Source organism: Dicentrarchus labrax, unplaced genomic scaffold (assembly GCF_905237075.1).
Source record: "Dicentrarchus labrax unplaced genomic scaffold, dlabrax2021, whole genome shotgun sequence".
In the NCBI taxonomy this organism is placed as follows: Eukaryota; Metazoa; Chordata; class Actinopteri; family Moronidae; genus Dicentrarchus; species Dicentrarchus labrax.
Window position 1 is genome coordinate 5,137,403 of NW_026136722.1, and position 14,144 is coordinate 5,151,546.

The 14,144-nt window shown below is 41.3% G+C and overlaps 1 protein-coding gene across 1 annotated transcript; it reads right to left on the reverse strand.

Annotated features, from left to right (window-relative positions):
- Positions 1-413: 413 nt before the first annotated feature.
- On the reverse strand, positions 414-13,885 carry hook2 (hook microtubule-tethering protein 2). Its single transcript, XM_051388176.1, has 22 exons — positions 13,680-13,885; positions 12,754-12,836; positions 12,164-12,236; positions 11,969-12,019; positions 11,714-11,846; positions 11,317-11,384; positions 10,920-10,985; positions 10,691-10,771; positions 8,591-8,757; positions 8,132-8,272; positions 6,909-7,110; positions 6,633-6,743; positions 5,904-5,991; positions 5,541-5,607; positions 5,035-5,172; positions 4,094-4,181; positions 3,409-3,443; positions 3,240-3,322; positions 3,050-3,153; positions 2,692-2,796; positions 2,529-2,600; positions 414-2,317 (listed from the first exon to the last, which is right to left on the reverse strand). Exons 1-22 carry the CDS (start codon positions 13,722-13,724, stop codon positions 2,189-2,191), a joined length of 2,130 nt encoding a protein of 709 aa, XP_051244136.1. The 5' UTR covers positions 13,725-13,885; the 3' UTR covers positions 414-2,188.
- Between the last annotated feature and the right edge of the window lie 259 nt (positions 13,886-14,144).

Here is a 14,144-nt window from a genome sequence, read left to right on the forward strand (position 1 = left end):
TATACTGAAATTTGTAAAATCAAAAACACTTTGCACTGTAACATGCCATTTTGAAGGTACATGCTGTTTAGTGAAACAGCATGTAGTGATTCATTGTTGGCTAGTTAGATTTATATACGCCGGTTTATAATTCTCTTGAGACACAGAAGTGGTGTGACAGATAAACAATGCTTTCACCATTTCACTCAACTGCCTGGGCTGTTGCACAAAGGATGTGAGAAGTCTGACTAATCAGTTTGGCCTTTAGATCATGACAGAATTAAAGTGTACCCACGAGATGGACCAAGGTGATAAAACCTGGGACAGTATTCTTTCTCACATCCTTCTGGCTAAGTGTTTATAAATGGTTTTGTCATTACGCACTGTTAAGTTTACTTTAAATGTATTGGTAAAGAGGACACCAGACCACCATCTCTTATCTTAAGATCCCATTTATTTGTAGTGCAAAAGTAGAACAGACAGGACTACAAATCTTTGACTTGCCTCAGATCCCTGTGTGAAGTACACTATGCTATAATCTACTAGACCATTAATATGATACAAACAAACACCTAAAAGTTAACCCCTTCAAGCCATGCAAATGTGTAGCAAAGACATTATCATCATACACCATAAATATAAACTCAAATAATGAAACATCGGTAGAAAAATGTGTGCACACAACAGCAGATTCTGGTCTGCGTGGACCATAGCACAAACACTCACAGGGACCAAGTACAAGTCACAAAACAGCAGCTCTGATATGGGACACACGAAAATGACGACATCTGTTGGAAAGGAAAATTAACCAGTAGTGAGTAAAGGCAGACGTAGTGTCTATTACGGGCTCAACCTTTATGTCTGCCTCTGACTTCCTGTCAACAGAAGAATTCCAGCGTATTGATGAATGCATATCCTTCCAGTTCAGTTAAAATGTAAAGGTCAAGCAGCGGTAAACAGCCATTAGCTGAGTCATTTGTAGTGTTTTTATCATTATGTACTCACTGTATATATTGGTTTTTTTGTGATAAACTAGGAGGCCTTCAATTATCAATATTCACATCAGTTTTAGAGCCTAAAGTGGTTAAGTGCAATTAGGTCCTACTCACAACCAACACCCTGTTTAAATTTTTGGGAAGAAGAAGAAGAAGAGGAAGAAAAAAAATCTTCCAGTAATAACTGAATTTGTAGGCAACGAATGAGAACATTGTTCATAAAAATCATTCACGAAAGTCACATGATCACCAGAATCAGCCTGCAGTGTGACGTATACTTTATGTAAAATGTATTTGTGTCAAATGAGACAGAGCAAAGGGGTTGACCCTGAATATCTAAAACGTCAGTCTTATCCACAGAGGGAGTATTTTTAGTATTCTGAGAGGCACTAAACAAACCAACCCTTCTATGAAAGTGCTTTGGTGTATCCTTTGAAAGTCTAACTATTTTACTTATTATGAATATTAGAGTTCAGAGAACATGATTCGAGGGAACACAGAGAGGGAAAAAAAGAGACTAAAGCCATTAACACACCCTCACGATCTTTACGTCTTTTTGAGGACTTTCAAATTAAAACTAAACGCAAACTCATCTCAAAACACATAATCAAGAAGACAAAAATCAAATCTATGAGAAAATTCAAAACAAATGATCCAAACTAAGGACATGTACTAACAGCTGAATGTGATAATTGGTTTTCAGTCTACAGCCTGTGTAGCTTCAGGGCTTCTTAAGCACTTCCAGTAGTAATTCAATAGTAATTGCAATACCCCTAATAGCTCATCTAACCGTAACCTTGACAAAACTATTTCACATTACATCCATTTGTATAACATAAAAAATAAAAAAAAAGGTTTAAAACAGACCTTAAAGAAAAAGGACCAAGAGTCCAAGAGGCTACAGAGGAAATAAAAGTCACCTTAAAAGGTGAGACAACCTCTTTCCAGGTCCTACAACTCCTACTCCATTCATTTCTGTTTCTGTGGGTTAACACAGCAGTGTGTCTCTCCTCTTGGGGCTCCTCAGAGAAAATAAACATTCTCGTACCATAACGAGCCAGCAGGGGGCAGTAGCAGCATGAGGAATACTCTCTGAGGTGCACTGAAGGCATAAAGGCAAACAAGGTACAAGGAGTTCAGATGAAGTCTACTGTAGATCACCTCATCTTCTCTACGCTTCCTTTCAGAATGTTTGTTCTCCTGTCTGCACATCTTTATCTCGGATGGTGTCGCATCAGGCCCCTCTTGGCGTTGGTGGACTGCCTCTGCTGGGCGAGGAAGGACATGGCCTGGTTAGAGGGACCCAGCCGCTCGCCGGACACCTTCTGATGAAACGCCATCCCCTGAGAAAGAGAAAAGAAAGAGTGAGGAATCAGGTGTGGGTGTAATAACAAGCGGATGTGCAGAGTGAGGACCCATGTGGTCTTAAAACATCAACATCTGCCTTCTTGTGGTTTTCAACTACAGAGCAACTCACTTAGATGAAGTTTTTCCTCACATGAAAAAAAATAAAAGGGCCTTCTACATGTTTTATGTATTTCTACACCCACTTACCATGTTGTGCCATGCAGTAATGATGAGTTTCTCCTCCTGGTCATGTCTGGCTCGGCTCTTCTCATAGTCATGCTGCGCAACAGGAACAGACAATCATGCATTAGTGAGACTTAAAAAAAAACTACAGTGACCGGATTTGCCTCTTTATGTCAAAGGTTCAAACCTCCAGGTGCTGGATTTTTCTCTCCTTCTCTGTCAGCTGGTTCTTCAGTGCCTGAATGTCAGGAGTCGCAGCCACTGGCTGCTTGGGATCCAGGGTTTTAATCACCTGCACACACACACAAAGGACATTTCTTAATAGAGTACTCCACTGATTTAGCTGATTTTATTACATCCACGATGGGCCCACATTACCCACAATATGTCTGCCGACAGTTCAGTCAGACTTTTTTCACATACTCTCGCAGACAACTTTGAAATGTAAAATCAGTGGATTTCCCGAGTAAAAATTAACCCTCATATTTTTTTTATCTTAAAGCCATATATGATGAGGACAACATGTTCCCTTTAGGTGCACTGACCGTTCTCGCCTTCTCCACGTAACGTTTATATCGCTCCTCCATCTGCTTCATGTCCTCATCCTTCTTCCGCAGGATCTCCTGGAGTTCGTCTATCTTCTTTGCCACTGAGAGGGAGAAAAATAAAGTGTTAAGAAGAGAAGAAAGAGCGGACACTGGCAGGTGCTTAAAGATCGAGCGAGAAATGACTTACTGTTGCTGTCCACTTTGGGCTCGAGGTCATCAATGACCTCTCTTTTCTTTTGGAGATCTGAATGAGCTTCGTGGAGCTTCTCCCTGAAATTAGCACACAGTGTGTGAATTCACTTTTGTTTGGAACCCACAGGGATAAATAATCTGTTAGAAGCAGCATCTGTACTCACAAATGCTCCTCAAGCTTTTTCTTCAGTAAGGAGGACTTTAAAGAAGAAAAAAAAGGAATTAAACTCAAAACTAACACACAAAGCTTTCTAAATGGCACACACAAACACACAGTATGAGCTGTGAAAGTCAAGCTGTCAAAGAGTTAAATCATGGGCCAGTTGGACAGAGGGTGGGCCGTACTTACGATGGCCTGATTTTGGCAGAGTTGATCGTTGGGGGCAGGCAGAGGGAGGCAGACAGAGATGGGCAGGCGTTAACAGTAAATCACCACAGCAAACATGGGTTAAATTTCCACACAACATGTATCAAAAGTAGGAGAACAAACACTGCAGTTCTCAACAGCCTTTTCAATATACTCAGTGTGCCATGCAAACATCTTGCTTTTACACAAAGGGAGTGCTACCAGAAACATTACTGCTTCCATTATGAAAACTTATTTTGACTTCATCACTTCTAAGAATGTTTGACACTCATGTCTGTCGTTCAAATTTCACACAATTGTCATATAAAACAACAACATTGTTACAAAAATGATAGGTTTATCACTTGATTTCACTTAGCTTATAAGTTTCATGGGGAGAAAAGGATTTCACACACTCAATATTCTGTCAATTCTGGTTTGTGATGAGGGCAATTAAGTGACACAAATGCGAGGAGGAGAAGGAAGAAGGTTCATCCACTCACATCCTCAGTCTTGCTGTCTTGCTCCTGGAGCGCTTTCTGGAGCTCCTCCACCTGAGAACGCAGCTCTGAGATCTGCTGCTGGTTTAATCTGGGAAAATGGACAAAGAAAAGGGAAAGGGACAAGAAGAAAGGTTAGGAACAGAAAGAGCGAAAATAGATACAAGAAACGCAACAAGAGAAAATGATTTAAGGAACATTGTGGGAGAGAGTAACATAGAAAGGGAGGCAGATGGTAAAGATGAAACATAAGGTCATTTAGTTGATACTGTGGGTGGAAGATGTTTTCAAAATATAATGTGGATCTGTGTACATCTGCTGCAGGGAGTGTTCATCCATTCCACCAAGTGTGCTGCCTGGCCATTCACTGCTTTGCTCTACTGAGCATGCTCACTCCACTCCTCTCCTCCTGTTACTGTTGCTGAGGATGCTTCCCACACCCTGGGCCTGGTGTTGCATGGACACACACACACAAACACAAACACAAACACACACACAGTCCACCCACATGTCCACATGCCCACAGGCATGTAAACACACACATACACACACACAGTCAAGGGACAATCTGGCTTTCTCCTGTCTGTCCTCCAGTCCAGCCCACACAGCTCAGTTGAGCACACAGTCCAGAGGGTGAGTTGACATTTAGGCAGATATCACTCCTACCATCAGCCAACAACCAGCTTAATGTCCAGGAACACACAATATGGTGGCCTAGAAGGGACTTATTACTTAACACTTAAGTCAAACTTCTTATTTATCATTGCGTTTTATTTTTAAATCCACCGTATTTAATTTTTACTCCATTCAGTCCTATTATGGTCTTGTCAATTGTCTGTGAAGCACTTTGAACTGCACTAAACTGTATGAAGTATTCTATATAAATAAAGGTTTACTGATTGATTGATTATTTAGTGTTAAATATACACACACAAGTCCCCTACCTGTTCTGAGTTTCCAGGACGTTCTTGCTGCGCTGAGCGTCCTCCAGCTCAGCCTGCACCTCCACTAGTTTCTGCCTGTAGGTCTCCTCTTGGACACACAACATCTTGTTTTCACTCTGTAGACGCACCACTGTCTCCCTGTTGAAGGAAAGGAACAATGAGAAGAGAGGGGGAAATAGGAGAAGGAGGGAAAAGATAGAAGTGGAGGGCAGCTGAAATGGGTCAGCAGAGTCATAAAATGTCTGACAAGCTGGCTGAGTACTTCTATCTGACAACGCCCCGGCCAAATGTGCAGCACTGACATGTGTCGCTATTTCTGGAGTCAATTGCGCCTCACACTACAGAAGATGAATATAGGGCACAAGTGGGATACTGATAGTGACACCAATGCCTGTCTGTTCCAGGTTTAGAAGGAAAATCTCATCCGTTACGCTCAAATTTGGTTGAAACGTACACATTAACCCCCACAACGTGGCTCAGACACAGATACGACACAATAGACATACTTGAGCTCAGTGGGCATGATCTCTGCAGCGAGGTTTCCCACTGTGACAGTACTGTCACACAAGCCTCCTGCAGAGAGAGAGGGAGAGAGAGAGAGAGAGATTAAGAGTCAGCTGGTAACTGGTAAACAGCCCGATTTGCTTATTTGTCTGTTAATCTGAGAAAAAAAAAAAGAAATTACACATTCAAAGAACATTTTACATGCGTATATCTGTGCCAGTTAATTAATGGTCAGCCACCAACACACTCAGCTCCAACACTGTGAACGGTGGTGCATAAACAGTAAATGCTGCGTAGTAACAGCAAGCTAAAAGAAAAATGTAGTTTACTTATTTGTTTCTAAATTTATTGCAATTACAACTCACCAGCTCCACTGAGACACCTCTGTTGGACTTGTGCACACCTGAGCTCATCGTTTGTCTCCCGAAGCGTGTCTCTTTCTGAGATCAGACGCTACAGAACAAAGCACAATGTGACACAGGCTTTAGCTTCAATTCACACTGTTGTTTGCATGTTTAAAGAATTATGAGGGTACCAATTGCATCTATAAATTGAATCCAGCAAAATTCAAACTAAAACAAAAAGGATCGGCCACACAGCCTATCTGTTAAGGTGAATACCACATAACCTCTCTCTATGTCTATTAGTGACTGTAATAATATAAAAGACTAAAATGCCAAATGATGATTATCAAAAACAGTAATGCTCCATTTTTATAGACCAGCTGTGGTATACACATGGAAATGGACTTAACCCTTAAACCCCACGTGGTGATGAGTTCCTTGGTAAATGCACACTTCATGTCGGTACAGTATGTATTTCCTAATCACTCCCACAAGTAACCGAGGACATTAATCACTCCTGTCAGATTGCGGAAGGTGTCAGAACTGACACGGAACGTGGGAGTCCACTGAAGAATAGTACGATCTTGTCTTGTCTTGTGCATCTTGTCTAATAGTTTTAGTGTGTGACCATGATATGAGACAGATGCTCCACACTGATAAAACAATAAAAGCACTTTTGTAAGTGGCAGGTACTCATTCTTTACCCAACAAAATCCAACTGTTTTTTCCTGACAATGTTCACCAACTCACTTCTTTCTCCTTCAGCAGTGCGTCATACTTGTCGTGAAGGTTCTTGTACTCAAACTGCCATTTCTCAGCTTTCATGGCCTCTGCCGAGTGCTTGGTGTGAAGCTCATGTGCCTGCAAGTCAGGGAGCATAGCAACAGTCTACATTGGCAAGAGCTCTTTATAAAAGGTGCAAGGTTTTCCAAACACGTGCACCAGCCAGACTGTGTTTAACATCACTTAGATGTCAACACAGGAACAAGTATCACTCTCCGTCCCTCCTTTCAACCCAGAGCTTGCCTGTCTCTTATAGGTGTCCAGCTGATTACGGACAGAGTTGGCCCTGCGGAGCTCCTCTTCCAGCTCACAGGTGCGCTGCATGTACACGGTGTTGCGCTCCTCCAGGAGGCGCACCTGTCTGCGCAGGTCTCCCAGATCCTCCAGCTTCCTCTTGTACGTCTCCACCAGGGCTTCAAGTTGGTTCACCCGGTCAGACGAGTGCCTGAGGGGGAGGAGAGGACAGTGTGGGAGGCGTTGAGTACCACAGGACAGGAATACGACTTTTACACAATACATCCGTGTGGATATGTACTTAACTACTGAAACTCCAACAACTCTGACGCAAACCAGTGTCAATGCATGAAATTCATATTATCAACACAGATGTCAGAGAGGAGCTGAATGGACGTCTGTGTGTGGGCAGTGTGGGTGTTGTTTCTGCGAGTGTAAATTGATAATAGAACAACTACTGCTTAAAAGGAAAAGGCTTGTGATATTCTACATTTTTGATATTGTCCCCTTGAAAATAAAAATAAATAAACCAACAATGTGTGTGTTTGTCTCTCAATACTCTTCAACTTCCCCGTCTGTGTCTCTCAGCTCCAAGACCATTTGTTTCTACTAAAAATGTAAATCTTTAAAAAATGGGTTCAGTCTTTTATCTCTATCTGGTACTGTAGTATCCAGCAAATGTTCTCAAACACAAGGAAATAGTGCATTTGTTAGTGCTAGTGAGTATTTATGATACCAATATGATATCAATATAAACTACAGTGCCCAAGTTTATGTAATAAAAGAACACAGAGGAATATGCTACAGTAGGCTACACAGACAATGCTAGAAGGATCAATTCATTATTGGTTATGGTCTTTTTGGGGGTTTTGCTGATAGTAACAAAAATGGAGAATATCAACAGACTTTGTCAATAAAGGACTGGTAGACTGAAGTTTTATAATAATAGGCATTTAGTTGTCTTATTCACAAAAATTCCAGAAGTTGACCAATTATTGGCTCAACAATTATAGTCAGTCAATATTAACAATATGTTTCACATTGTTAACATAGGGAAAGTTTTGGCATATAAGGCACTGTTAATTCTGAATTAACTGCATTAAAAAAAAAGCAATCTTAAATGCTCTGTTAGAAAGCTACAAAAGAAACCCTCAGTATCCATTTGATTTGTGATTTGTGAGAAGGCCTGCACTACACAATAACAATAAATTCTATGCAACCGCTGGTCTCACCTGAGAATGTCCATTTCATCTTTGAGGGCCTGGGCCTCCTGCGCCAGGCTGGTCAGCTCCTCGTTACGTTGCTGCAGCTCGGTCACCTCATGCTCCAGTATCTCTCCCCGCACGCGCATGTCATCTCTGCTGTTCTCCAGTCTGAGATATACATAATACAAGAGCAGTGGTTTGTGTAACTGAGTTGACTGAGAGGACTCGACAAAGTCAACTGAACAATAGCACTGGATTTGCATGTGTACATAATGTTAACTAATATTGTATATATATATATATATATATATATATATATATATATATATATATATATTAATAAATAAATAAGACTTATGAATAGTGAATTTTCAGAATATCTCCACCACCATTTTATTGAAAGTTAAGCATATTATGTAAATGTCTTATGTAAAGGGCTGACTGTTTTCCTCAGCAACTCTAACTCTGTGTGTGTACTGCCTGTACCTGTAGTTCTCCTCTTGAAGCTGTTCCATCTGACTCTGCAGCAGCAGCAGCTTCTTGCCAGTGATGGCAGTGGTTGAGTTGTCCAGAGAGTCGAAGCGACTCAGCTTCTCCTTCAGGGAGCAAGTCTCTGCCTGTAGGGACGACTTCTCCTCCAGAGCCACCGACAACTGTGGGGGAAGAGAGAGGAAGAAAGAACAAACACTGTAAAAAGACTGGGGGATTAGGTAATGGAGTGCTGAGACAGAAGTGATGAAGATGCACAAAGTGACAAATCTACAAAAGGAAGGGAAAAGTAGAAGAGATAGAAGATGCATCAGAAGAGTCCTCAACGCTGATTTAAAGAATAACTTATCAAGAACAACTTACATCTTTCTGACAATAAACATGAGAAAGCCACAGTAGCGGAACACGACCTATTCGAATGAGTAAAACACAGATGCACAGCGACAAACTCACCACTTTTCATGCTTACAGGACCTCGAACACATGCTTTGCTCTCATTTCACATGCTCAGTCGTCGATAGTTAGTCATCTGATGTGCAATGGTCACAGGCAGAAGGAACTTTCACAATAGTGAAATTGTTAGCTTTAGCCTCAGGGTCAAAACCTTGATATAAATAGATTAATGTGCAAAACTCGTTGAGGACCATTATTGCTATTGGTTATACAGTTTTAGTACAGGGGGGGGGAGAATGTAACTTCAGGCCGATGAAGTTGGTGGGACTAACTGCAGTTTAGAGTTGCAAGAATATGCTAAAAAATGTTTGAGTCAAGTTATAGTTAGACAAGCTGCCATTCCAGTATTTTTTTTAAAAAAAGGGGGGGAGTGTATACTTACCTGCTGGACATCTTTCCAGTTTGAATACAGCAAAACCCTACACTGAACTTTAAGGACAGATTGCATGCTTTAGCACAAGACCAGGAACAGTAAATAGCTTTCAAAACAACACAAATGACTAATCCCTAACGCGTGGGCTAAGTAAGTAAACAAACAGGTGGGCTGAGAGCAGCACAAATTATTGTTGGCTACTGCTCCATCCCAAGGCAATGTGTCAGTTTTATCTTGATGTTATGTAACTATTGACTAGAATGTATCTTTAAAAAATACTAAATTAGTCTCCTCTCAGTCAGTGGTGCAAAAACAAGCGATGGGAACACAAACAAAGTCTCAGGCAGGCTAATCAATAAGGGCCAGGGCACAAAAGCAGCAGGCGCACACATTCAACAACATGCTACAATCACACTACAGCAAAACTTGGCCTCAAAGTATCTGAAAGTCAAGTACATAACGTGTGAAATGGTTTTATATTACTCCAAAACAACAAAATAGTGTGCCTTGTGTAACTGCAAGATAAAATGAACCCAGGCCCCAAAATGCCATCTTCAAAATCAAATCTATTTTTGATACCATTCATAGTCAGCAGTTTTAAAGCAAAAGCAATTCAATTTACATTCTGTAATTACCTCTCTTTATAGTTGCTAGTGGCGGAGTCAGCCATTTGCGCTAAATTGAAACTGCCTACCTACACTCAAGGGATTCACAGGAAACAATTCAGCATGTAATACAGAGAGATACTGTTTGTAATGTTATCTCAACGATAACAAACTCACTGCTTACGTTTCTTACTGTTGCTGCTTCACATTAAGAAGAATTCCAACTTGTGAAATATTGGGGTGGATTTTATTGTGAAACAATTACAGGAAACGCGATTTAGTTTTTCACTGTGGTTGGCGCCGTCGTTCATCTACAAAAGATGAGTCTACAAAACAAGACTAACAGAAATTGCACACCTACAACTTCTCAGCAAGTTAACCAACTGTCCTGTGACCTGCTGTTGTGTTGTGTGGAAAACCACTCTTGCAATCTTTCACCTATGAGAGTTTGTTTGGCTGCACTGTAAACAAATACACCAGTTGCTCAATATTGTCTCTCTGTTAAAGGAGAATTCTGGGTCCTGTAGTAAGAAAATGCACTTGATGTTACCACCAATTACCACATGTGTAACCAAATCAACCAGGACTACAATCTTAAAGATTCAAACTTTAAGGTCTTGAGAAATGTTTGTGAAGTAAGATGTAGGCCTCATTTGGTGTACCAACCTGATGTTCCAGGTCTCGACAGCGCTGGTTCAGGTCCTCTTTCTCGTCTGCCTCCTCACTTAGAAAATAATACTTCCTGGACTGCAAACACAGAACCAATGGAGACAGAGGAAGATGTAATTCTAGTCACAGTAGGAGGGAGTAAACTTTAATGAAAGACAAAAGGAAGATGTAACAGATCTGCTGAGCGAATAACACAAAAGCAGAATAAAAGTGTGGCGGGTTTCACCTGGTAGTCAAAGTCCCCATAGGTCTCTGGGCTTCCCGGTTCAGATGAAGGCTCCTTTGATAAGAGCTAATACAAAGCAGTCATAAGAAAGTTAATGAAAGGCTTAAATTCTGGGAAAGAAAAAAGAACCTGTGCCCAAAAGCAGGTATTTTTTCTCAATAACTTTGGTAAATCCTGGAACAGGTTTTTGTTTTCCCACATTCAACATTTTTCCCATCCAATGGGTGCCAATAAGACACAAAAACATATTCTTGAAATATCTCAGAGTAGGGTTTCTGGGACTCTGTTCAGTCTTATGCTTATCCGGATTTCTTTGATTGCGAATTAACCATGACTAAGAGCTGGGATTAATGCAAAGTAGAGAGAACCAGGAGGATAAGCGAAGAGGCTCACTCACCTCCTGAATGGCTGTCATCACAACGTGCTGGACGGATTCCTCAAGTGTCATTATCTGCTGGATTTGCTCTGTGTTTAGGGAAAGACGACACAGCCAAATGCAGATGAACACAAATACTCTCCTAAAACCAGACCAGCACTGCATCTACCAACATTTGTTTGTTTGAGTCTACCAAGACTCGTACAGCTAATGTCTAAATGCCAAATGATCAGTTTTTCTTCTTGTAATCTTGTAATCTGTAAAATGGTCTTTAGTGTGAGGGGAAAAGCACAAGGTCATCTTATCAACTTGAGATGATCATGCACTGACTGACAGAACATGTGATTCGACTTTGAGTTAATCCTGTGTGTTATTTTCACAGATGGCTGCATTTCTTTTCTTTTCAAGCACAGTTTACCTTGTTTCTTCTCACAACTGACAGCACAGCCCAATACGAGCTGTACCAGCTTGCCCAGTTCAGTGACATCGCCCATCTCTCCTATGAGGTTCACGTCTGGCAGGTGCTCATCTGATACCGGGTGACCGAGCACCTGTTCATGGAAAGAAGACATTAAGATTCAGCTTCGAGCAAATGTAAAAGTGTACTGGAAGTGGCAAAGTTAGTAAAAAACAATCTTAATAATAATAATAATAATAATAATAAAGATCTTACATCGTGATAATACTCCAGCATGCTCTTAAGAATCTTTTTCAAGTTGCTGACCTGAAAGAACAAAAAAGAAACCAGAGATAAATTCTCGATGCTCATTTTAATCAGGGAAAAAGAAGTAAAAAAACAACCCAGACATCTTGGTCATTCTAGGTTGCCATGGGGTATTCTGTCATATCCTGCCATTTCACAAATTACCTTGAGGCGCCAGTTGGCCCCGCTCTCCTCCTTGATCCTGCCGAGCCATGTCTCATTAAACCAAGAGGGGTCTCTGTTAATGAGAGCACAAGAGAACTCGAGTGACAACGAGGACGACACATCTCTGGACATCAAGAATCACAGGAGGCCACAGGGCAACGAGGCCCTGAGCTTCTCTTCTGCTAAGCACAATGACATTTGAGTAGAACAGTTCGTTCAAGTCATGAAATGGTTCAAGAAGCAGAATTGGGTTCTAAGTGACCTTAAAAATAAGCCTTTGCTTTGATTGAAAAACTGTTGTTGTCTATTTACCTGTGGGGGCCTGAACACAAATATCCCACCACCACAAGCTACAAAAGGTCATCAGGCCTGGACCGAATAGTCACATCACACCCACGTTTCTGAGTTGACCTCACAAATCCAGATCATTCTTTACATGGTTTAAACTTTTGCATAGATAACGGCCATGTGCAATTCAAAGGGCCATTTAGTGCAAAATCACACAGATAAGCAAATCTCACGAACTGTGCACTTACAAACTCGAAGCAACACAATAACCACTAAATACTTGTGCAGATGTGTACCCTTACATTCTGTGCAGCACATGTGCAATGGCCACGCCGCTTGTTAGGTCTTGCTTGCTGTTGCATGACGGCACCTGAAATGTCTGTAACTGAGAATAAAGACATCAAGAATTAGTCACTGACCTTTAAAAAAGCTTTAACATTTGATGCACAGACAGATTTTGTTTAACTTCTACACTAAACTGAACCAGACTCATAGGTCTTTAACCTATTAATGTCTATAATCAGCTTTAATGTCACTAAAAAGCTACTTGCAGGAAAACATATTATAGTGGGCTGAATATTACCAAACCACTGACAAGTAATGCGGCTAAATAAACCTTTCAGTCTTTGCAAACACTACATAAATGACAAATCTTAAGCAGTTCTTATAGAGGATTACAGCTCTACTTAGCAAGCTGTTAATATGAGCTGGTTTCTTAGTTTAGTCCTACACTGGCCCCCGTATGGAAAAGAGCCAAACAGGTGGATTTTCCCTGGGACTTGAGAAGTCACTATGTTGTTACTCTCTCTCTCTCTCTCTCTCTCTCTCTCTCTCTCTCTCTCTCTCTCTCTCTCTCTCAGCTTACACTCAGCTACTTGGGTTTGCGTTTCTCTGGCAGCCACCGTTTTGCTGACACCGCAGTCAGCTTGACAACAAGGTAGAAAAGACCACCAGGGGAAAACTTCCAGTGTGTTTACCTAGCTAGCTGGTTAGCTTGGCTAGCTAGCGACAAGCTAGCTTCCCCACACACAACTTTGATACCTGCGAGCTGCTCCACGTTAACAGACTTGTAGTCAACAAAGACGCGCATTTATCGACCGCGCTAGGCCTCCATTCACTTACTAAAGGATGTTTTTTTTACCCCTCTCTAACTTCGCCGACACCTGCTGTCACCTGTTAGCCCGGCTGTGTTAGCCCGGCTAGGAACCCGGGCTAAAGTCAAACTTACCCAGGTTAACAGAGAATCACACAGCTGTGCTTTATCCAGACTCATTGTGCTGCGTCCGGGCTAACTAACTGCAGCTCACTCACACACGATCGATTTCTCTCTCAAGACTTTTTCTCCCCTGAAGTTTGTCCCTCAGTGCTGACACTCTCCACGTCAGTCACCGTCCAGCCATGGCCTCCCGCTGCTCCTACCACCTCCTCCCCCCCTTTTTTTGCGTTTCAGCTCCTGTTATCCAAGCGAGCTTCCGTATTAAGAACGTTCCCATGGTAACGGATTATGTTGCGGGTCAGCTTGTCTGGTCGTCGTTAATAATGATACTACAACTAATAATCATAACAACAACACCTAATAATAATACTTATAATAATAATAATTATATATATTTGGTCTTTTAAGCTCTCTGGCTAAATGTTGGCGACTAACATTGAATTTGATACATTTATTATTTATTTATAAAAAATATCT

Bases quoted from the DNA above. Each gene is read 5' to 3' on its own strand.
- hook2 (XM_051388176.1), bottom strand. From the start codon at position 13,724: ATGAGTCTGGATAAAGCACAGCTGTGTGATTCTCTGTTAACCTGG. The intron at 12,020-12,163 runs GTAATTTGTGAA...TTGTTCTTTCAG, and splicing joins GGGCCAACTGGCGCCTCAAG to GTCAGCAACTTGAAAAAGAT. The intron at 7,111-8,131 runs GTGAGACCAGCG...CCTCCCCCTCAG, and splicing joins GATGAAATGGACATTCTCAG to GCACTCGTCTGACCGGGTGA.